Below are 24,312 nucleotides of genomic sequence, written 5' to 3' on the forward strand. Positions count from 1 at the left end.
ACCACGGGATTTGCTGTTGCAGGAAATGACGTCACTTCAGCGACGGTAAGCGTCAGGCCGCGTCACATGACTCCGTTGTTGATTATTTTCCTGACACGGCATGCCCCCTCCATTACTTCTCACATGAAACATGAACATTACGCGATGGCAGCAGATTGCTCGTACGAACTTCCCCCGGTTCTTTATGCGTTTCTGGACCGATTCACCTCCATTAGCGTAAGGAGCTAGCATAAGGACTTTTAGTAAGTCACTCTGGATAAAAGCATAATCCTTGTTCCAGTAATTACATCCAAAAAAAACCCCAAACGTTCAGCTGTGGAATGAATCGGAACTCAGAAACGATGCTAGATAGCTAACGTGAACTCTAGCGCTGTCTTTATCTACTCCACGGCTAATTTCTCGGTGCTTTAAATCGACGTACGGCGGTACTTCCTTCTAAACGTTACGTGCTTTTGGCTCGTTTTGAGGCGGGTTTGTAGAGCAATAAAGAGCACCGGTAGCGGTGGCGAAAGCCGACAGACAAGCAAACAAAGGACTTGATAAACAATCGCTCGCGAACAAAAGACGGGGGTTCTGCTCAAAGCTCGCTTTAACTCTTTCTCACTCAAAAGCCAGCTTTGTGCATCGAAAACGTCCTTCGTTTGAAATACGATGCCGAAACGAGCGGCGACGGCGAATCCGTTCTCGCTGTTCAGATCGGATGATTTTCACGCCAGCATCACTTCACGCCTCATCTCCACTGAGGCTCGTCGCTTCACTCCAAGAACAGGAACGAAAATAACTGAAGTAAAATTAGAAACGTGTATAAGATTGTAGATGTGCAGTACGATCCTGAAGGATGGGGTTTGTCGTGTAAACTCTCTGGATCGAGAATTGACCGAACGTCACGTCGTTCATCGTCACGACGCACGACGACCATAAACGAGGACAGAAGTGGAGCTAGTCTCACCCGAGAGCAAGAGCGAGAGCACGGACGGTGCCAAAGAAAACCTGCGCTAGGCTGGATTTCAAGTAGCTGACCTGACTCCCAAAAACAAACAAAAACGCGCTAACTACACTAGGCTAAGCTAACAAGAAATACAAGGGTGTCGGTGGAACCCGCCCTCTAGCCTAGGGTGTCTAGAGATTCAATCACACCCACGTGATGGGATGTAGGTCACGCACAACCTTACCCCTTCTCAAAGCAAGGGAGAGTAGTATAAGGGTGGAAAGGAGAACAAAGCAACAAACAAGCCAACGCTCCAAACAGCAGGCTAACTCAAGGGCATCGATGTTCTGCTTTTAAATGGATGGCTCCGCCTCTTTCAGCCAGGTTCCTGCCTTCCCATCGGTCAGGTCTTGTCGAACAGTAAATGGCGACCTAATAAATCTGCCGTTCTGTTAATCCGTGTAACAGTGATGGTGTGGAGAAGGACTAAATCGCCTTATTAAATTCATTAAACGTCAGTTTATATTTTTACACTCCAGCTCGGCCTTTTTTTACTTCTTCAATGATGTGTGATTTATGATCGTTGCGTTGATTCGATTCGATTCAGTTCTATTTGTGCAGCACTTTTAACAGCGGACGTCGTCTCCGAGCAGCTTCACAGAAACGTATAAACACAGGATGGAGATCTTAAGTGTGTGGATTTATCCCTGTTGAGCGAGCCGGTGGAGACGGTGGTGAGGAAAATCTCCCTGAGACGATCTGAGGAAGAAACCTTGAGAGGAACCGGACTCGGAATGAAACCCGTCCTCATCTGGGCAACGACGGAGAGTGTGAGAGTGAAAGAAAGGTCATTATGGTGTTTATACGAAGTCTGTTTGTTGAACTTGTTCACTAAAGGAGACCCGAGTGTAAACCTGCATGTGATGCGTTTCACTCGTTCCCTTTTAAATCGATGCGTCGAGCCAAGTCACCCCCGTACACCTTTTAGTACCGGCCCGGTCGGGGCTGCGATAGTTTAAATGACACCAATTGTTTGTTTATATTTCGGGAAATCGAACCAATTAAATTGGCTAGGAAATATCGTGGGTAGGTACGTCCGAGATGATAACTGCACGGGCACGACGATGAACTGGAGTGATGTAGCTGAGGTTGAGGAACTGTCAGATTTCACACACCATGTCGACACTGCTGACATTTCTACATCTGGATTAGTTCCAGTGTTTACAACGTGCAGCGTGATTAGAGATTCGATTTAATCCCCTCCCAACAAAAAACAGGTTTGGTTTAGGCCCCGCCCACTCCGGGCTTAAGCCTGAACACAGATACGAGTATGTTAAGCTATCTCTCGGATGGATGAAGCGATGTGGAAAAGCTCCTTCTTTCAGGTATACATCCTGCACTGGACTTCCTGCAATATGAGCGTATAATTATGCAGGGTTTGGTTTTGTTTGTTTTGGGTGTGAGGCAGCGTTTCTCTCTGTGCCCTGGGTCACGTTTGAACACATCGCTATCCCAGACTGTAGGCGTGTCGTTTCTGCTTCCGTCCTCGTTCCGCCGAAAGACGTTTCCAAATCCTTCTGTTTCCGAATCACTACAATCGCTTGAAATATCACAAAGATATCTTCTGTCTAAAAACAACCACATTACAAACACATCATGAATACACGCAGTATAAATGCATTGGTAATGTCTTCTACAGCGTACCTAACCCCGTACAACCCCCTGACCTGTATAAAGGATCGTAAAGGTTCAGGAAACCTTTATACGTTCATAAGAGCATAAGAGCACGTTCGCCTCACGCCTCCAGGGTCGGGGGTTCGATTCCCGCCGTGTTCCTGTGTGTGCGGAGTTTGCGTGTTCTCCCCGTGCTGCGGGGGTTTCCTCCGGGTACTCCGGTTTCCTCCCCCAGTCCAAAGACATGCATGGTAGGCTGATCGGCGTGTCTAAAGTGTCCGTAGTGTATGAATGGGTGTGTGAGTGTGTATGTGAGTGTACCCTGCGATGGACTGGCACCCTGTCCAGGGTGTACCCCGCCTTGTGCCCCATGCTCCCTGGGATAGGCTCCAGGTTCCCCGTGACCCTGAATTGTGAAGTTTTCTCCTCACGAGGTCTCGCTGATCGTCACATATGCGATCGTGAGAGTAACACGTCGCGCAGTTCTGCTTTTGTGTCGCGGTTGTGTGTTTTCAAGCGTGGCAAGAGGATGTGAGTCAAGACTGACCTGATTGCCAGAGTTAATCTCACGCAACAATTCTGTCTCGTACGAGAATTTGGAGCCTAATTTTCTTTCCTTACACCGGTGGAAATATTCTGCCATTTAATATAAACTCGCAGAACCAATGAAAAGGCTTTTTCCACGTTCGCTCACACCTCCGGGATGTTTTATTATTAAAACGCATCATGACCTCGTTTGTGAAGACGTCCCCATGGTTTTGACAGCTTGCACACGGTTGTGTGCCAGAGGGTTTTGTGGTCATGTCAATGGCGCTCTCGGAGAGGAAGTGGGGTTGTTGTTTTTAAAGTTGGCACGCTGTTTTTGCGAGCTGCAGAACCCTGCTTTGAGACCTGGTTTGTGTGCTTTGATTACCTTCGGCTCATTGCAAAGCTGTTTATGTGAGGACTGGATTTGAATGTTGTCTTTGTCTAATGCGAGAACGCAGCTTTGCAATTCAAATCCGACAAAGCCGTGAATCTTATCTGCGAATCCCCTCTGGAGCATCTGATGGGCCTGGCGACGTTGTCAGCTTTCTGCCCTGGACAGAATCTACACCACGGTTTCCTCACTGGTTGGTCTGAATGGAAACTGATGCTCTTATCTGCAGCGTTGGTGCTGCAGGGCTTTGTTCTTTTCCTGATGCGTGCTCAGAGCTGCGCTGATCAGAGTCATGATAACTATTTATAGTGAGATGCTTTAGAGAGAAGAGAACAGCGAGCTGTGACTCAGTCACGCACATTACACGAACGGTTGTGTCAGTTTGATATACTTAATCTATCATATACTTAGTCATATTACGTAAGACGATATACACCCCTGCACTGGGACTTATAGTATAGGCCCAGAGGCCACGCCTCCTTCACTGGTACTGACAGGCACAGAAGCCACACCTTATTAAATGGGACTATCAGGAATAGAGGCAGACGCCCCACCTTTGTCAATGGGATTGTTCAACCCAGGCCACACCTCCTTCGCTTTGACTGACAGGCACAGAAGACATACCTCCTTGAACTGACAGGAGCAGAGGAGGAAGCTACACTCCCATTGCTGGTAGTGAGAGACACAAGGCCACACCTCCTTTTACTGGGATTGACTGACTTAGAGGACACGCCTCACCGACTAGGATGAATAGCAACTGACGCCACACCTCCTTCACTGGGACTGAAAGGCACAGGAAGCCACGCCTCCTTAACTAGAATGCACAGGTACAGAGGCCACGCCTCCTTCAATAATACTGACAGAAATAGATTCAGAGGCCACGCCTCCATTCACTGGTTCTGACAGGAATGGAGACAGAGGTCATGCCACCTTTACTAGGACTAATAGGAATAGAGACCGAGGCCACGCCTCCTTCAATAGGACTGATAGGAATAGAGGCAGAAGCCATGCCTCTTTCCATGGGACTGACAGGAACAGAGACAGAGACCACACCTCTTTCACTGAGACTAATAGAATTAGATTCAGAGGTCACGCCTCATTCACTGGGACTAGAAGGAGTAGAGACAGAGGCCACGCCTCCTTCCATGGGACTGACAGGATGAGAGACTGAGGCCACGCCTCCTTTACCGGAACTGACATGAATAGAGACAGAGGCCACACCTCCTTCACTGGGACTGATAGGAATAGAGACAGAAGCCACGCCTCCTTCCATGGGACTAACAGGATGAGAGACTGAGGCCACGCCTACTTTACCGGAACTGACATGAATAGAGACAGAGGCCACACCTCCTTCACTGGGACTGATAGGAATAGAGGCAGAAGCCACGCCTCCTTCCATGGGACTAACAGGATGAGAGACTGAGGCCACGCCTCCTTTACCGGAACTGACATGAATAGAGACAGAGGCCACACCTCCTTCACTGGGACTGATAGGAATAGAGACAGAAGCCACGCCTCCTTCCATGGGACTAACAGGATGAGCGACTGAGGCCACACCTCCTTCACTGGGACTGATAGGAATAGAGGCAGAAGCCATGCCTCTTTCCATGGGACTGACAGGAACAGAGACAGAGACCACACCTCTTTCACTGAGACTAATAGAATTAGATTCAGAGGTCACGCCTCATTCACTGGGACTAGAAGGAGTAGAGACAGAGGCCACGCCTCCTTCCATGGGACTGACAGGTTGAGAGACTGAGGCCACGCCTCCTTTACCGGAACTGACATGAATAGAGACAGAGGCCACACCTCCTTCACTGGGACTGATAGGAATAGAGGCAGAAGCCATGCCTCTTTCCATGGGACTGACAGGAACAGAGACAGAGACCACACCTCTTTCACTGAGACTAATAGAATTAGATTCAGAGGTCACGCCTCATTCACCGGGACTAGAAGGAGTAGAGACAGAGGCCACGCCTCCTTCCATGGGACTGACAGGTTGAGAGACTGAGGCCACGCCTCCTTTACCGGAACTGACATGAATAGAGACAGAGGCCACACCTCCTTCACTGGGACTAACAGGCTGAGAGACTGAGGCCACACCTCCTTTACCGGAACTGACAGGAATAGAGACAGAGGCCACACCTCCTTCACTGGGACTGATAGCAATAGAGACAGAGGTCACGCCTCTATTCACTAAATCTTGGCGCCCCTGCTGTACAGTAATGACCTCATCGTGCTGACCTCGCTCCACAGGCCTGCCGCTGTTTATGACTCACTTCACACCAGATGAAGCAGCACTTCCTGTCCCACAGCCTGACTCTTCCCTTATACTTTTCTCTGTATTATTCATCATAGTGGATCCTTTTCCTTTTTGGTTTAGCTTCCGAAGCCTGAAGCGGGTTCTCCATGCTCACCTTCTAATCAAGTTTACTGTTTTTTCACATTTCTTTGATGGGGGGCTACACACAGTCTCTTCAGGGTTTTTCAGAGTGTGGGCCTCCCAGGTCTGTGATGTGATGACAGGCCTCACTGTGGCCTAAACACGTCCTCGCGGTTATTTAAAAGGAAGTTAGCGCACCAGGAGGCATGCTAATCCTAGCTTTATTCTGGACTGCACAGTCAGCGAGACCCGCTGCCTCTCTGTGTGTGTGTGTGTGTGTGTGTGTGTGTGTGTGTGTGTGAATTATCAGTTGGTGCAATGTAAACAAGCATGGGTGAAGCTGTTCATTATGTTCTTCATAATAATAATCAGATTGTGCTTGTGCTCTGATGCGTGCCGTGACGCAGATGTTTGCTAGTCATCTAGCGTGCACACAGAGAGCTATTAATGCTGCGTGTGGTAAAACACCACGCTGTAGTGGACTGATTGAGGTTCCTTCGTGCCGAAATGAACATGGTTAACTATCTAACAGGTTCATATGGGACTTTCCAGCATTGGCACATCTTTATGTAGCAACCAGGCTTAAATGAAGACACCTTCTCTTAACGAAACAGGCTCTAGCTAAAGGAATCACTTAAAGGAACGATTTCACCAGCGTTGACGATTCCCCAATATCTATAGATATCTAACTTCCTGATTCAGTGGTCACCAACCTTCTTCCTGGAGGTTTCATCTCCAAACCGAACTCTAACGCACCTGTTTTTGTTGATCAAGGACTTCCTGAGGTAAAGATTAGATGCTCAGGTGGTCATCATTATGGTTGGAGCTAAAATTTTCAGGAAGGTAGATCTCCAGGAACAGGGTGGGGGACCGCTGACCTTAGACATGTTTGGCAGGGATCGAACCCTGAACCCTGAACCCTGGAGCATTGAGGCACCAATCAGAACTAATATTCTAATATTTCGAATGATGAATGTCCTCTAGTCTGAACGGCAGGAACCTGTACGGTGGACGCTCCAGATAAATCTAAAAATACGACTAGTAAGAAACAGTGTGTAAAGATCGTGTGTGATTGTAGTTGATGTTTATGGAAGGAGTCTCCAGTGTCAGTCCTGATAACAGAACGTACTTCTCTCGAACCTTTTTCTTTATTCTTTCAATTTCCCGCTGTGCTCGAAAAGTCCTCCTGCACTTCCGTCTTCTAAACACTTGTTTGTTTGTTTTTTACGTCTGTAAACGCACACGGCTCCGGACACGACGCCGGCCTCTGAGCGTGACGTGTGAAGTAAATACGAGAGTTCTTCGGTGGAACGGTTTGCGCGAGCCGTCATCCGATGCCGCTTTAAGGGCGGTTTCTTTCCGGCAGGATTATCGCAAACACATGACTGTGGAACAAAACAAACGAAGAACAAGAAACCCACTGAGCACGGCTGCTTTTAATAATCGGGCGTCTAAACAAATCAGCGGCGGCTTCTTTGCCGTGACGCAGAGGACAGTCAGGAGGTCGAGACCTTCGAGTTCTGGGTGTGCCTTTGGGTTCAAACCTGTTTTTGACGTTCCTCTGCACAGGAGAACGTGGAAGTGTGGTTTATAGTCATTAACAAGACCGTCTTCATGCCTGCGTTGACGGAGGACGATAAATCTAGTTCATGTTCTCGTCTCGCTGGTGTTTCCACACCAAATTTCCATGCAAAGTGTTCAGAAGGTCTCTGAGTGTCGCACTGAACCAGCACGGTTCCCGATTTAGCAAATCACCTCAAGAGTGGCGGAGAGATTCATTTAAATGAGCAATTCGGCGATTTAAAAAAAAAAAAAAAAAAAAACGAAACGTACACAATTTTCCAGGTTACGCCAAAACACGACTGATGGTTGACGTTTACGAGGCGCGAGGGCAAATTCAGCTTAAAAAGTAAAGAAAATCTCAACCAAATTGCTCGGGGATGTCACGCGGTCTTCCTCTAAACACAAACTAAACTTTTCTTTGCGGGGCGGCCATGTTATCTCGGACTGTAGTACTTCAAAACACCGCTTCGGTATAACTCCGCCCCCTCGGGCCCCACCTCACAGAGTTTGAAGCTGGATGTCGTGGGTATGCAAATATAGTTCCTTAAAGAGTAAAACACGGCAAATTACAACGTTCACGTAGTAAAGAAGGACACGTCGTACGTCTTGATCCGTTTAGAGTTACGAGTAATGTTGCGAAACATCCCTGAAACAAGTTCTCGTTCTGACTTACGTTAGAGCAGCTCCGTATAAACGGTCGTTCCCTCACCAGCCTCCTCTCGTTCTTTCTCTCTCTTGAAGATAATAATAACAAACAAAATGAACGCAGCTTGTCATGTTACCAAAAAAAAAACAACAACAACAACAACAACGCGACACCATGGGAACTCCGTCGTGCCGAAGATGTCGGAAGATTTACAAGGTTACAAAGTGTTGACACTGGAGACTCCTTACTTTAATGTTACGTCACGATATTGACTTTTGAAATAAAATGAAAAAAGCTGTTTATCCGTACAGGATTTCGCTGCGTTTTTTTGTGATCGTTGCAAAAACTGCGTATCTTTTTCAGGGTCGCGGGGAACCTGGAGTCTATCCCAGGGAGCATCGGGCGCAAGGCGGGGTACACCCTGGACAGGGTGCCAATCCATCGCAGGGCACAATCACATACACACTCACACACCCATTCATACACTACGGACACTTCAGACACGCCAATCAGCCTACCATGCATGTGTTTGGACTGGGGGAGGAAACCGGAGTACCTGGAGGAAATCCCCGCAGCACCACACACACAGGGCCACAGTGGGAATCGAACCCCTGACGGCGTGAGGCGAACGTGCTAACCACTAAGCCACGGCGTGCCCCTTTCAAATTAGCCTCGTGTTGGGTTTTTTGTTTTGCTGAACTCTTTGTTTAAACTCTATTTGCCTGCATTTCCTCATTTGTAAGTCGCTTTGGATAAAAGCGTCTGCTGAGTGAAAAAATGAATAAATGTAAATGTAGAAACAGCACTACGCATCTGGTTGACATGTGACAGCTGTTACCACTGTGCATGGGGACGCATTAATTATGCTTCACTGCCCAAATATTTGCTTTAGATGTGGCTTTGTATTAGTGCACACACTGCAACAGGAATGACACACAGTAACACATCCTGCTGAAGGAGCGTTCTTTTAAAAAGACAACATTTGGACCTTAAAAATCTTTATGCATTGTAATTGTTGTGGTTTTCCCTTTAGCTTTTATTAGTAGTAGTATTTTTTTAAAATATATATATATATCTTTTTTTTTTTAATGCACATGCACTCTAAACTTCTGTAAAACTGGTTTGTACATCAGCACTCCTTCCAGCCTCATCCACGCCTCCATGTCAGGAGGGTTTCAGGGCTCATAGTGTGTACAGAACTGTGTGTGTGTGTCAGTTTGGACAGGAAACTCCACCGAGTGCTTCACCAAACTGCTCTGCTCAGGTTCTCTCCCTCTCTCTGTTTCTGCAAGCTAATCAAGGTAAGGATTTCATATATATATATATATATATATATATATATATATATATATATATATATACATACACATATGTATGTATTTTTCATGCTTGTTTGATGTTTTGTACAGTAAAGTGGGCTGGAGGTGCTGTTCGCTTTGAGATTGCATTGATATATAGTGCATTGCTGTATAATGTTGAGGAGGAAATAGAAATCCAGCAGGGTGTCATTAATGATCAGATCCTTCTCCTGCATGGAGTTTGCAACAAAAAAAAAAAAGAAAAAAAAAAAAAGAAGGACTCGTCTCCAGGCTGCACTTTTGCGCGCGTGCGTGTAAAATTCCCTGCGTGGTATTTGACACGAAAGCGCATTTCCTCTGATTGATTAGTGCACTTTCAGGTCTGTATCCTGAGCTGAATCAAGGACGGAGCGTAACGGAAAGATGCCGTGAAAGAAGCCGGAGTGTGTGATGTTGCATTTCTGCACAAATTGAGTTGTATTTTTGTCCGTTTTGTTTTCAGCGCGCGCACCATCTTGGTTTCTCAATGTTCTGAACTTAAATGGCTGCCCTTGGAACTTTTATGAGTTAATGCGTGTGTGTGTGTGTGTGTGTGTGCGTGCGTGCGCGTGCGTGTGTGCGCGCATTCGTTTTCCGTGCATTTTCCGGAAACACCCGAGCTCACCCCAGGCTGTAAGAATTGTGCACACATTTCTAGCCTTTTGTTTTGATTGTGTAGAATCTATCCCTTTTAGTTTTTATAGTTCTGTACAATGCATCTCCTTGCGCAATTGGTATGTCTTACAGGGTTTAAGATTTTTACTGATAGGCTAGCCCAGTGGTTTTCAAAGTGGAGGCCGCAAAGGGAGGGGGGGGGGGCGCAACGCAACAATTTGGTGTGAAAAATAAACAAATGTATGTTTTCTCTTTTCCACTCTCAGACAACCACACACACACACACACACACACACACACACAATCAATTCCTAATGTAATGTAAAGATGTAAGGTGTAATTATTAATAATAAAAAAAAGGGGGATATATTCAGAAGTCTGTATTTTTAATGTGTTTTAAAGACATCTTGCAAAAGGGGGGCCTCGGTCAAATGGTCAAATGTTAATGCCATTTGGGGGGCCTTGCCCTGGAAAAGTTTGGGAACCCCTGGGCTAGCCAATGAAAATAATATTCTAGACGGGTCCTCCCTGCTGAAAAACCAATAGAAACCATCACAGAAATGCTAATCATTTCCACTACAAATACCATTACAGACATTACACACCATCAGCTGTTAGCCATTAAAACCATTACCAAATGTAAAAAAAAAAACACACCATGGTATCCACTAGACATAACGTACCGCCAATAGAAGGCGACAGATTACCAGTAGAGACCCACAGGGACCATTAGAGTTTCCAATACCAATACAATTCCCTTTATGACCATTAAAACCGGTACACATTTTTCAAGCAACGCTGTCACTATCTACTAAGAGTTTAAGGTGAATCATAAACTGTCTTCTCATAACCAGAAAAGGGAATGAATAACTAACGCTGCTTTATAGCCTACAAAATTAATACATGACCATCAGGTGTGATTTTATTATTTTATTGTTTTATTAGCAAACGGTCACATGTTTGTTTGTTTGTTTGTTTGTTTGTGTTTATGCACAAGTGTCCAAACACATTTAACAAGCAGGACTGATACTGCAAATATGCAGTGGTATTATTTTTTCTATAATGTTTATATATATATATATATATGTGTGTGTGTGTGTGTGTGTGTAAAAGTTCCCAACAATGAAAATGTACTTAGGTTCCAGCTAGAACCGTCAAATGTTATTTGGGCTCTTCGTCTAAGAAAAATCTTCTTTGTAGAACCCTGCAACAGAGGGTTTCTCATTTCTAAGTAGAACGTCTTTAAATAATGCGAATATATATATATAATGAACCTCCTTGGTTGAACTGAACATCCTTCAACCCCAGGCAACAGTTGTAATTTTGCAGAACCATTTTCTAAAAGTTTCCAGGAACCTTCAGTTCAGAGAATGTCCAATGGTGCGTGTGTGTTCTGGGAACGCTTTTATATAACATTCTTACAACGTTGCAGTAACATTCTAATAACGCTGTGAAGCGAACCATTCGTACGGCAGAACATTTCAGGAACGCTATTTTTAGACCCTCTGTTGAATACTGGCTGAATGTTCTGTTAATGTTCTCGGGTTAGTTGGGAAGATACATCAACGGGACCCAGTTTTGTACTTGAAAACATTTTAAAGGTTCAGGACATCCTCTAGTCTAAGTAGCCATGTTTGTTTTGAAGCCTAACAGTGCCAGTAACCGTTGGCCAGAAGAAAAGCGAGTCATCGGGGCCCAAGCATTTTTCCTGCAGCTCCGACAGACTTCTGAATTGGCTCCGAGTTCTATAACCAAACAAAGACGTGACGAGCGCTTCGTCTTCACATTACCCTAGAAGCTAGGTTAATTGCTTTTTCTGGAGATTTTATGTTTATGCGCCTTAGTAAAACTAATACAGCCTCAACTTCATTATCGTTACGGATGTATAACTCTTTGGAGAAATTGGAGTCTAGGATCGTTTGTTTTGGTGATCACTGCAAAGGGAGAGCAATCTGATGACACCGGGTGTCGGCTGTTTGGACATTCGGATGGCCTCACTTTACATGTTACAGATAACATAACAGGAAGTTGTCATGCAATAGGTTGCTTATTGAGATGAATTTGCAATACTGCAAAAGCAAGTTATAATCATACTCGATAGCTCAGATTACAGGATATTAAACTGAAGAGGTCAGTTTCATTAACGTAAATAATGATCTGTAATCGCGATGTGATCTGCTGCTACCCAGAAGACGACAGGTTCCATTTAGAGTCCGGTTCCTCTTAAGGTTCTTCCGGAAGTGTTTCATCACCACTGTCTCTTCTGGCCTCATCGTTCTTGATCTAAAAGTTTCCAGCAGTATGTGTTCTTACATTGATGAACAAGCTTTCCATCTTCTGGTTATTTACAGTTCAGAAAGTTTGAATTATTTGACGAATTCGTCCCAAAGCTTCGGTGCTTCCAGCGATCCACAAAGAACGAGCATCTTCCCTCTTTGCTTACTTACTCTCCTTATCCCGCAAACTCACGGAATTCCTAAAGCCTCATATTTCGTGTCGATTGACCAGTTCTTTACCGGTTCTTCTGCCGTTATAATGCTTTGAAACTGTCTCACTCATATTCTAAGCTCCAGGTGTAGTTCTTCTTTCCGTCCACCTCGGAAACAGCCCAAAACATCTGGACCGCCGATGGCGTTCGGAGATTTGATGGGATGGACACACACGGATGTCCACTATTTAACCCGGTTCTTTCCGTCGCAGGCATCATGGTGTCCCACAAGGAGTTCGCTACAGCCGGGAAGGCGCCCGGTCTGCAGATTTGGCGTATTGAGAACATGGACCTCAAGCCTGTTCCCAAGAACTTCTATGGAGGCTTCTTCACCGGAGACGCCTACCTCCTGCTGTACACCACAACTGCACCATCCTACTACATCCACATGTGGCTGGGTGAGTGCCATTATTCTGTTTCCAGCGTTGCTCCAGATGTTTTCATTTGGAAAATCAGACTTAAGGTGATTAAACTTATGTTTTATTCCACAGCAAATTACCACGTTTTTTTTTTTTTATTAAAGAAGGACACGTCATCGTTTTTTTTTTCTTTTTTCTTCATCCTTTTACGGTTACGTTTAATGTTGTGAAACAAGTCGATCCACAAAAACAATTTAGTTAATGTTCTCACGCCGCTATAAACAGTTGTTCCCTCATAAACATCAGCCTCTCTTTTCTCTCTCTCTCTCTCTCTCTCTCTCTCAGTTAATAAGACGCTTTATTTATTTTTTTAAAATGCAGCTGCTCGTGTTACCGAGAATCCACGAAACCGTAAACTTCTCCGTCCTGAAGACTTTAGCTGACCGTTACAAAGTGCCGACGCTATAGACTTCTTCCGTACGTGTTAAACAAACGTCTCGTTGCAGAAAGCTTCACCGTATCGTCCGCCGGCTTTTAAAAGACGTTTATCCGGAGCGTACACGGAGCGATAAGATATTAGGACGAGCACGTTCGTGTAAACCTGCGATTTTTTGGAATTGCTCTACTGTCAGACGTGCCGTTATAGAAAACGAATCGACACCACGTCTTCTGACCGATCAGGATTGAGATTTCGCCGGCTTGTGTGAAGTCTTCTAACTCGACGCACTTTGTGTTTCACTATTTGCACATGACGCACACCGACTCCGTGTCGTTCTTCCTTCCCTTTTCTTCTCGAGCACGTCTAGCTCCTCCCCGCGAGACGTTAGAACGATTTACTGTTCGTGTCGTGGGAATCGTAACGGCCTCGACCGAAGTTCTTCTGTTCTGTGAGTCGGCCGTTATGAATCCCACGCAGCGGAAAGCAGAACTGACTCTTGTGCTTTGTGTTTCTTGGGCAATTTATTGCTGGTTGTCCTTATAGTTCGTTCTCGACCCTGTGGCGCAATTTCACTCCACTGCTTACCACGTCTTTCCGCTTTCGTGCAGTGTGTGTGTGTGTGAGTCTCATCCAGCATGTACAGCGTTACCCTGAATATCCAGAGTGGAAAGATTCCTAGCCTCCCTGCACGTCTTTTCTCAGGGTTACCATGTGGTTTTCATAGCTCCCTTATCAAATCTGGCCAAGTTTTCTTCCCCCGGAGGAGTACGCTGGCACGTCTCGACGTGTCTCCACAGCTACGGCCAGCTGGAGGACTTAAAGGAACAGTCCGGACAAAAAAATACGACGAGGTCTCCGCTGTTATCATCTTATCCGAGTCACAACAGCGATGCGCGATGACCGTAGCGTTACGCTTACGCGACACATTTAATGAGTTCATTCTTAATCTTCAGTAACTGTTGGTCAGGGTCACGCTGGGTTAAACATTTATTTTCTGGTAAAGAGAACTAACTAGGTTCTTTAGAAAATCTCGGTCAGGAGTGTCTGTATCTGTAATGAATGCACTCCCGTGTGTGTATATAAGCTCGTTTTTTAACGCCTGAGCTGTTTGCCGGTGTGAAGAGCGAGCCGCTTGTTCCGCTCGTGTACGATGAGCGTGACTGCAGATTTCAGGGTTAAAGGGAAGCGAAACTTCGTAATGAAGCACTGACGCAGCAACACAGTCGCACCAATGCAGCGATGGACGTTTATAGTATAGCTTCTATGAGATGTAAGATATACATTCCGGGTACAAGCTCCAGAGTGTTGGATGTTACAGTGTAATTGGCTGTAATCCATAATGCTAATGTTACGTGGTTCATTTGAAAATAATGTAAGTATAATACTATAGTTAGGCAAAGAAAAACAATCACGGGTCATAATATCACAAACTTTCTCCGGTTATGGAAAGAAAATGGTGGTAAGTCGTTGGGAGGTAATTGGACAACCTCTAGTTTACCGGGGAACTCGGATTTGATTGGAGTTCTGGCGATGATTCACTGTTAACGAGCGCTTTTGGCAGATGTAAAGAGTTCCCGCTTAAAAACGGCACCACGGATAATCCCCTCCTCCTCTGTTCTGATTTCTTCTTATAGGAGACGAGTGCTCGCAGGACGAGAGCGGCGCGGCGGCCATCTTTGCCACGCAGCTGGACGACCATCTCGGCGGGGGCCCGGTGCAGTTCCGCGAGGTCCAGAATAACGAATCTCAGACCTTCCTGGGATACTTCAAGTCTGGCATTAAGTATCAGGTGGGCATCTAATGATGCTTTTCATAAATCCTCCACAAACAAGGCTGTGTCGTCGTCATCCCCCCCCCTCGTCCCCCCCCATTCATCTACACCCATGATTCATGATGGAAACTTTAGTATTAATATGCCTGTAGTCTCACAAACCAGATATCTGTCACAATCTGGTACGTTTCATCGTTTAAAAAAAAAAAAAACAAGCCAAGACCCGCCAACTTTCACAGAAATAACCCGTTTGATTGACACGTCAAGCGGCCGAACACGTACTTTTTCCTGTACGCGAAATCTCGTTTGCTCGCCGCTTCGAAAAAAGCTCTCGAATGCATTTTTGAAAAGTTGAAAAACCCATGTGAACGGTTTCTTAAATCCATGATTCACAAAAACGATCAGAAGCGCCGTGTCCCCTGGGACCTTCTTATAAGCATGGTATTAACCCTGCAGGAACGTTTACAACACAGTCCAGACTGCGGCACTGGATAAACTGCTTGAAATGATCATCTCGCTGTGGTTGATTATTTTCCTGTAATATATAAACTCTCATTTTTTCCTTATTGAACTGATTCAGTAGACATAGTCGCAGAGAAACTTTCCAAAGCCGGATTATTACACGACAAATGATCTTACATCGCCATTATAACCAATTACAGTCTATTAACATTTTCTACAGACCCTAAAAGCCATGAACTCTTTTTATTGGTCAGTTTTTATTTCTATTTTCCCAGGTTTAGTTTTGCAGCTTTTGCAACTTCTGCTCATCTTTGTGCAGTGTGTGTGTGTGTGTGTGTGTGTGTGTCCATGGTGATGTGGTATTCATGTGCACAGAGAGACCATGCGAAGAAACAATTATAAGGCATTCAGTACTTCAGTGGTGCATTCTTTCCAGCACAACACACCAGTTTTGTTACCGCAGCATGTTTACTGACCTCGACTTTAGAAACGCAGGTCTGTTTTTCATTTCCTGCAGCTCTCACTGAACCCCCGTGTGTTCTTCTAGTCTTCGTTTTTTAAACTCGTGTTTTCAGAGCCTGCATAATAAAAGAACGGCTCGGCTTTGTCTCGTAGGCTAGTTAGGATTTAAGGTTGTGTTTGTAATCCTCTTTGTGTAGCTGCACGTGGAGATTTGTGTCCCTGTTTTAGTGATAATACAATCTGCAGATTAACGTATGATCATTCGTAGGATACAATTTTAGCTCTTTAAATGTAGAAATCTGTATTTTCGAGGCCACGCCTCCTTTAGTGTGATTGACACACAGAGGCCATGCCTCCTGTCTCTTAGACAGGAAGGTTCCACGCCTCCTTTACTGAAACGGACATGTACAGAGGTCACACCTTTTCTGAGACAGACAGGTACAGAGGCCTCACATCCTTTACTGAGACTGACAGCTACAGAGGCCACGCCCCTCTCCCTGAGTCAGACAAGCAAAGAGGCCACGCCTTCTTCTCTGAGACAGGCAGGTAAAGAGGCCACCCCTCCTTCTCTGGGATGGGCAGGTAGAGAGGCCATGCCTCCTTCTCACAGACGGGCAGGTAAAGAAGCCACGCCTCCTTCTCTGAGAAAGGCAGGTAGAGAGGCCACACCTCTTTCTCTGAGATAGGCACGTAGAGAGGCCACACCTCCTTCTCTGAGACAGGCAGGTAGAGAGGCCACACCTCCTTCTCTGAGACAGGCAGGTAGAGAGGCCACGCCTCCTTCTCTGAGACAGGCAGGTAGAGAGGCCACGCCTCCTTCTCTGAGACAGGCAGGTAGAGAGGCCACGCCTCCTTCTCTGAGACAGGCAGGTAGAGAGGCCACGCCTCCTTCTCTGAGACAGGCATGTAGAGAGGCCACGCCTCCTTCTCTGAGACAGGCAGGTAGAGAGGCCACGCCTCCTTCTCTGAGACAGGCAGGTAGAGAGGCCACAGCACAGGTTGTACAATGTGAATAATTATTCTCATCTTCTGCAGAAAGGTGGTGTTGCGTCTGGTTTCAATCACGTGGTGACTAACGAAGCGAACGTGAAGCGTTTGCTGCACGTGAAGGGCCGGAGAGTGATCAGAGCCACCGAAGTAAACTTTTCCTGGGCCAGCTTTAATAAGGGCGACTGCTTTATCGTGGACCTGGGAAAGGTAACGTCCTCGACTACACTTCCTCTCAGGAAGAGAAAAGACTGTGATATCCTGGATGCGTCAGAAACTCTTCCACTAACCTTGACTTCCCCTGCAGAACATCTACCAGTGGATGGGCTGTGAGTGTAACCGCTTTGAGAAGGTGAAGGCGTCTCAGGTGGCCATTGACATCCGCGATAACGAGCGCAACGGCAGAGCCAAACTGTACATGGTGGAGGAAGGATCGGAACCTCAGGAGATTATTGATGTGAGAAGCTGTCTCACGTACCTACACACACACACACACACACACACACACACACACACACACACACACACACACACACACACACACACACACACACACACACACACACACACACACACACACACACACACACACACACGTGTTCTTACACATTTAACAAACAATGGGCAGTGGTAGCTCAGCGGTTAAGACGTCGGGTTACTGATCAGAAGTTCATGAGTTCAAACCCCAGCTCTGCTGCCACTGCTGGGCCCCTTGAGCGAGGCCCTCAACCCTCAATTACTCAGATGTATAAATGAGATAAATGTAAGTCGCTCTGGATAAGGGCGTCAGCCAAATTCCGTAAATGTAAATGATAATAAAAATGATCACAGTATCCTTCCATAATGGTCACATGGTAATGTCCTGAATTTCCTCCAGGTTCTCGGAGCCAAACCGAGCATCGCTCCTGCTACCCCTGATGACGAGAAGGTCGAGCTGTCCAACAAGAAAAAGGGAGCATTGTACCTGGTAATGCAGAACCTCCACACGCTTCACTACCATACTCTTCGACCCGTAAACACTCTGCTCCAGAGTCATAACCGGATTTTTACGTTGTGAACAGTGAATGCACTCTCGAATAATATCGCTTTAATAACCCCTCTAATAATCCCATCAAATAATCCTGCTCTAATAATCGCACTCTTATAATCCTACACGGATAATCCTACTCTAATAATATCATTCGAATAATCCCATTTCGATGATCCCGCTCTATTAGTCCCACTCGAATTGTTCCACTCAAATAATCCCACATCAATAATCCCATGCAAATAATCTTGCGCTAATAATCCTAATATAGTAATCCCACTTTAATAATCTCTCTCTAATAATCTTACTCAAATAATCTCTCTCTAATAATATCACTCAAATAATCCTGTTTCAATAATCCCACTCAAACAGCTCCATTTGAATAATCCCGCTCAGATAATCTTGCTCTAATAATCCTAATGTAATAATCCCACAAGAATAATCACACTTAAATAATCCTGCTCGAATAATCTTACTCAAATAATCTCACTCTAATAATATCACGCGAATAATCCTATTTCAATAATCCCACTCAAACAGCTCCATTTGAAAAAATCCCGCTCAGATAATCTTGCTCTAATAATCCCACTCTAATAATTCCAGTCTAATAATCTCACATGAATAATCCTGCTCGAATAGTTCCACTGTTATAATCACACTCTAATCATCCCACTCCGGTCTCCATGCAGATCTCCGACGCCACCGGCTCCATGAAGACGTCCAGCGTGGCTCCATCCAGTCCGTTCAAACAGGAAATGCTGTCACTCGACGACTGCTACATCCTGGACAACGGCGTGGATGGCAACGTGTTCGTATGGAAAGGTGGGACGCAGATTAAACACGGTTCCTCATGTGTTCAGGAAGTTTCGATTCTTTCTTTCTTTCTTTCTTTCTTTATTTATTTCTTGGTTCCACGTTCGAGTTACCAGTGTTTTCAATTTCAGTCCATTTCCTGAGGTTATAATAGCAGTGTTGAGAATTTAGGACTTGTGATTAAACACTTTGGGACACGCTGTTATGAGAAAATCGTCAACGACACGGCGGTGTGTTCACGCTACTGTTACAGCCCCGAAGCTGATTATTTTCCTATAACAGCGTGTATTCCTCTTATACTCCAGCAATTCGCCGACAGTTCCAGTTTAGATTGATTAATGAACGTCATGCTTTTTGTTCGTTTATAGTTGGTTACATGTTTTGCTCTCAGGTTCGAACGCTAACACGCAGGAGCGCAAGGTGGCCATGAAGGTGGCTCAGGATTTTATTAAAGAGAAGAACTACTCCAGTAAAACACAGGTACACTGCCTCCATGTGCCAAAACATTCCACAGAACAGAACATCAGATTTATACATTTTCCTAATCCTTGTTTTTTGTTAAAGGAGATCATTTTACATATTTTTACCACTTCCCCCCTTTTTATTTCCTTTTGACCTGTTTAAAAAACACAGTAGACTAAAAAGAAGAAGAAGAACATCATTATTATAACCAAAACATTGAACTGTTTGTTGTTCTGTTTTACATGTTACAGCTGAGTGCAAACATTTGCATATTTTTATTACGATGAAACAGTGATGGGATTTAAAATAACGAAATAATAAAATGAATATTAATCCTGTGTTAAAGCTTTATTACAGTGTAATCTTTGCCTTTGCGTGCCTGCAGATCCAGGTGCTGCCTGCAGGGGGCGAGACCACTCTCTTCAAGCAGTTCTTCTCGAACTGGAAGGATAAGGACCAGACCACGGGCCCGAGCAAAGCGTACACCATCGGGCAGATCGCACAGGTGAAGCAGGTCCCCTTCGACGCCTCCACCCTGCACACCAACCAGGCCATGGCGGCGCAGCACAACATGGTGGACGACGGGTCCGGAAAGGTTCAGGTACGATACGCGTCCTCCTGCTCGTTCCATTTCGAGATTGTTCTGGAGGAAATCTGATGGAATGTACATTTACCGTTACACCGACAGTAACCTCCAGCTGCACCATGGTTCAAACTCTTTTAAAACAAAGGGAAAAAAAAATAGTTTGGGGTTTCTGAAAGAAAGAAAGAACAGAATGACAGAAGGAAAAAAAATGGACAGAGGGACGAAAGAATGGATGGCTGAAAGACAGGTAAAAAATGTAAGAAAGAAAGAAAGAAAGAACAGAAAAACAGGAGAACAGAAAATGACAGAGTGACAGCATGACAAAGGAAAATGAGTTGAAGAAAGGAAGGAAGGATAGAGGGATGAAAGGATAAATGGCTGAAAGAGGTCAAAAATATCTGAAAGGAAGAAAGAAAAGATAGAGGGATGAAAGGAAGAAAGGATGGATGGACAGGTGTAGGATGAAAGAAAGAAAGAAAGAAAGAAAGGATGTAGAGATGAAAGGATGGATGGCTGAAAGACAGGTCAAAAATATAGGGAAGAAAAAGAAAGAAAGGAAGAACAGAACCGGACGACAGAAACTGACAGAGGGACAGAATGACAGACAGGAAAAATGGATAGATGTATGAAGAAAGAAAGAAGGAATTGATGTGTGGATGAAAGACAAATGATCCGAGCAGATGTTTAATGTGTGTGTGTGTGTGTGTGTGTGTGTGTGTGTGTGTGTGTGTGTTTAGATCTGGCGTGTGGAGGGCGGAGCTCGCGTCCCCGTGGACCCTGCGGCGTACGGTCAGTTCTTCGGAGGCGACTGTTACATCATCCTGTACAGCTACAAACAGGGCAGCCGAGAGCAGCACATCATCTACACCTGGCAAGTCAATCCACACTGACCACGCCCACACACACCTCTTGACCAATCAGAACGGAGAATTCAGCAGAGTCTTGTGATGCACAGTGTTGTTAACGTGAGTGTGTGACTGTGTTTCTCAGGCAGGGATTAAAGAGCACTCAGGACGAGCTGGCCGCCTCCGCCTTCCTCACCGTGCAGCTGGACGACTCCATGGGCGGAGCTCCCGTCCAGGTGTGTATCATTTACATTTCCCAACCTCAGTGTGAACACCTGACGGTTACGCCGAACAGTCATGTGAAAAAATCCTACTGAACACCAGGGGGCAGTGTTGAACAGTCCTCTTAATGCACCACAAGTTGATGCACAGTCTCATGAGTATCGATTAGATTGAGTTGAATTCTGGATTCTGATTGGTCAGAAGGTGTTGATTAATTTTCTATAACAGCAGCTCGGACAGTAGCGCAGCTACAAATCACAAATCAATTCTTTTCCTGAATCAACACTCTCAATGTTTTATTAATCTTACATCCCAGCAGCAACGGTTATAAATTCCCTGATTCACGAAGCGTTTTATTTCTTTCTTAAAGAGTATGAAATGGACTCGGATCATATTTTTGTGATGCCTATGTGCGTTCAGGTGCGTGTAACTCAGGGTCAGGAGCCGCCTCACCTGATGAGCTTGTTTAAAGGAAAGCCCATGATCATCCACAGTGGAGGAACGTCACGTAAAGGAGGGCAGACGCAGGCGGGAACCACGCGTCTCTTCCACGTCCGTACCAGCACCGCCAAAGCCACTCGCGCCGTGGAGGTGAGTGGGCGGAGTCTCGCAGTTTAAAGTTTAAACTGAATGGATCTGGTTTATACTGCCCAGTGTATAGTGTTTATATGACCTCACATGCAATTACTGTTATCTCTCTCTCTGACTGTAACTCTAGGTGAAGCCTTGTGCATCCAACCTCAACTCCAACGACGTGTTCGTGCTGAAGTCTCCCGATTCGCTCTTCGTATGGAGGGGCGTCGGTGCCAGCGAGGAGGAAGTTAAAGGTGCCAAATTCGTCGTCAGCTTCCTGGGAGGGAAACCCACCGACGTCACCGAGGGCAAAGAGCCAGGTCAGGATTAGCTCTGCATTTTATAGTAGAAAATCCACCTTTTGGTTTTCATGCTCACAAAAAAAAAAAGAATAAACTGCCCATAGACTTCCATTGTAAGTGAATTTGAAGTGAACAAATGTCACGAATGAAACATTTCAAACTTCCTGCCCATACTAATCACACGTACACTACAGATGCGTTGGATAGAGACTAGGTTAAAAAAGAAATTAATTCCAGAGCATTCCGTTAAAGCGCCGCTTCATGGACCCGTGCTGCAATACTAACCCTTTTTAATCCCTGACGTCTCGTCGTAGCCGGATTCTGGACCGCTCTGGGAGGGAAGAAGGAATATCAGACTTCCGTGACTCTGAAAAATACCGTCAAACCCCCTCGTCTGTTCGGCTGCTCCAACAAGTCTGGCCGGCTCACGGTAAAAAAAAAATAAAATTTTTAAATAAATAAAAAGCTTTTCTCTTGATATTAATAAGAAATTAACGAGACATTACGGTGCGTGCTCGGATGAATTCATTCCCGATTTTCCACTTCCTGTGCTCGCAGGTCGAGGAGATACCCGGTGACTTCGGCCAGGCGGATTTGGCCACCGACGACGTCATGTTGCTGGACACTTGGGATCAGGTGAGTGAACTTCGTCCGTTGCAGGGTAATTAGGGAAAACGTAGGAAACACTCAAACAGTAATTCGAAGACGAGACGGAGGGCGGAGACACAACAAAAATTTAAACTCGAACTAAAGCACATGGCCTTTGTTGTCTTAAGAGACACCGAGTAATTGTAAAGTCCTCAAGATAATTACGATCCTCTTATCCGTAGCTCTTCCTGTGGGTGGGCAACGAAGCTAACGAAGTGGAAAAGACCGGCGCTCCAAAAATCGGTAAGACTCGATGGGTAAAATGTCTAAATATGCCGTAACACAACACTGAACACGGCTAAATAAATGGAACATTTTATTATTATTATTATTATTATTATTATTATTATTATTATCCTCTCCACAGCTAAAGAGTACCTGGACACAGACCCGTCCGGCCGGCGTGGTATCCCCATCACCACCATTAAACAAGGCACCGAGCCTCCGACCTTCACAGGCTGGTTCCAGGGCTGGGACGCCAACATGTGGGACACCGACCCCCTGGATAGAATCCGCGCTCGCTTTTAATTCTTCATCATGCTCTCATCCTCTATCTGCTGCTTGCACTTAGCAGGCCCGATGCACAAACAGCCGATTCGACATATTTCCCTTTAACTTGACTATCGTTAGCGTATCACACATGCCGACGTGCCGTATGGAAAGTTCCAGAGACAGGTCAGCTGACGTGTACGATACAGAACACACTTTCTCTAATGAGTTAGCATGCCCAGGAAATTCAAACTGGTGTTTTAAACCTTTACCGACCACACCGAACGTGGCAGAACTTTACATTACAAACAGTCACGTAATATTAACGATTAACGATGTGATCTAGTCATCCAGGACATTTACGTCCGACCGAAGGCGCTTAACGTCCCGCGTTTAGATTTAAAAACGAAATTCTGACAATTATCAATAAACTTTAAGTATTTAGAGCGAGTGTTTGGATTTAGGTCGGGTGCGTGTTATTTTAAATGCTGTTAGTTGGGGGAAAATTCAGTTTTTAAAGGACGCCGGTCATCAAATCACCATCCTTGGTCCATTTCTCCAATAATTATTAAATTAGTGTGAAGACCGGCTTCGTGACCTGAGTGCCAAAACAAAAAAAAAAAAATGAAACTTAGAAGTTTTTTTCTGTTTTTTTTGTTGTTGTTGTTGCCATTTTTCTCTGATATATTAAAGCATTTATCACGACTGATCCTCTCCGACAAACGGATTGCGATTGGTCGATTCGTGGAGTCCGGTAAATCATGTCCGAAAATGTTTTAAGATATTAAACAGTAAATCAGACTTGGGAGTGTTTCCAATCTCCGTATCTATTCTGCCTCTCTGTCTCTTTCTTTCTCGTTCTATTACTTCCTGTTTGACCCCAGGTGCGTACGGAACTGCGTTCTGTCATATGAAATGATATTTTAAAAAAATACTGTTTTTAATGTTTCTGGCTTGAATAAAAAATTCTCCTATTTTAAATAGAATTGTTTTGTTTTGTTTACGATACTCAGGATGACGCTCTGGTTCAGTTACTTTACTAAAGTGTATTCATGCAACTAATACGACTACTGACTAGCTTTCAGTTCTCGTTCTCGTTTACGTTCTAGCAGCTATGAACGATCGTTCCCTCGCCAGCCTCTCTCTTATCCAGTCCCTGTGAATGAGCTGTTGCTATAGAAACGATAACGTATTATAAAATTAGATCCTTCGCATTTGGAGGTCCACGCTGGTGGACTCTCCTCTTCAGTTCACCCCACAGGTTTTCTATGGGGTTCAGGTCAGGGGACTGGGATGGTCATGGCAGGACCTT

General features: G+C 45.2%; 1 protein-coding gene across 1 annotated transcript; it reads left to right on the top strand.

Moving 5' to 3' along the window:
* The first annotated feature begins 9,255 nt into the window (after positions 1-9,255).
* scinlb (scinderin like b) lies at positions 9,256-23,986 on the top strand. Its single transcript, XM_053651354.1, has 17 exons — positions 9,256-9,414; positions 12,766-12,951; positions 14,986-15,140; positions 17,082-17,243; positions 17,341-17,490; positions 17,911-18,000; positions 18,750-18,882; positions 19,265-19,353; positions 19,721-19,936; positions 20,659-20,796; positions 20,916-21,002; positions 21,409-21,579; positions 21,707-21,881; positions 22,178-22,293; positions 22,422-22,499; positions 22,694-22,754; positions 22,879-23,986. Exons 2-17 carry the CDS (start codon positions 12,771-12,773, stop codon positions 23,037-23,039), a joined length of 2,163 nt encoding a protein of 720 aa, XP_053507329.1. The 5' UTR covers positions 9,256-9,414; positions 12,766-12,770; the 3' UTR covers positions 23,040-23,986.
* Positions 23,987-24,312: the final 326 nt, after the last annotated feature.

This window comes from Ictalurus furcatus, chromosome 20 (genome assembly GCF_023375685.1).
Source record: "Ictalurus furcatus strain D&B chromosome 20, Billie_1.0, whole genome shotgun sequence".
NCBI classification, from domain to species: domain Eukaryota; kingdom Metazoa; phylum Chordata; class Actinopteri; order Siluriformes; family Ictaluridae; genus Ictalurus; species Ictalurus furcatus.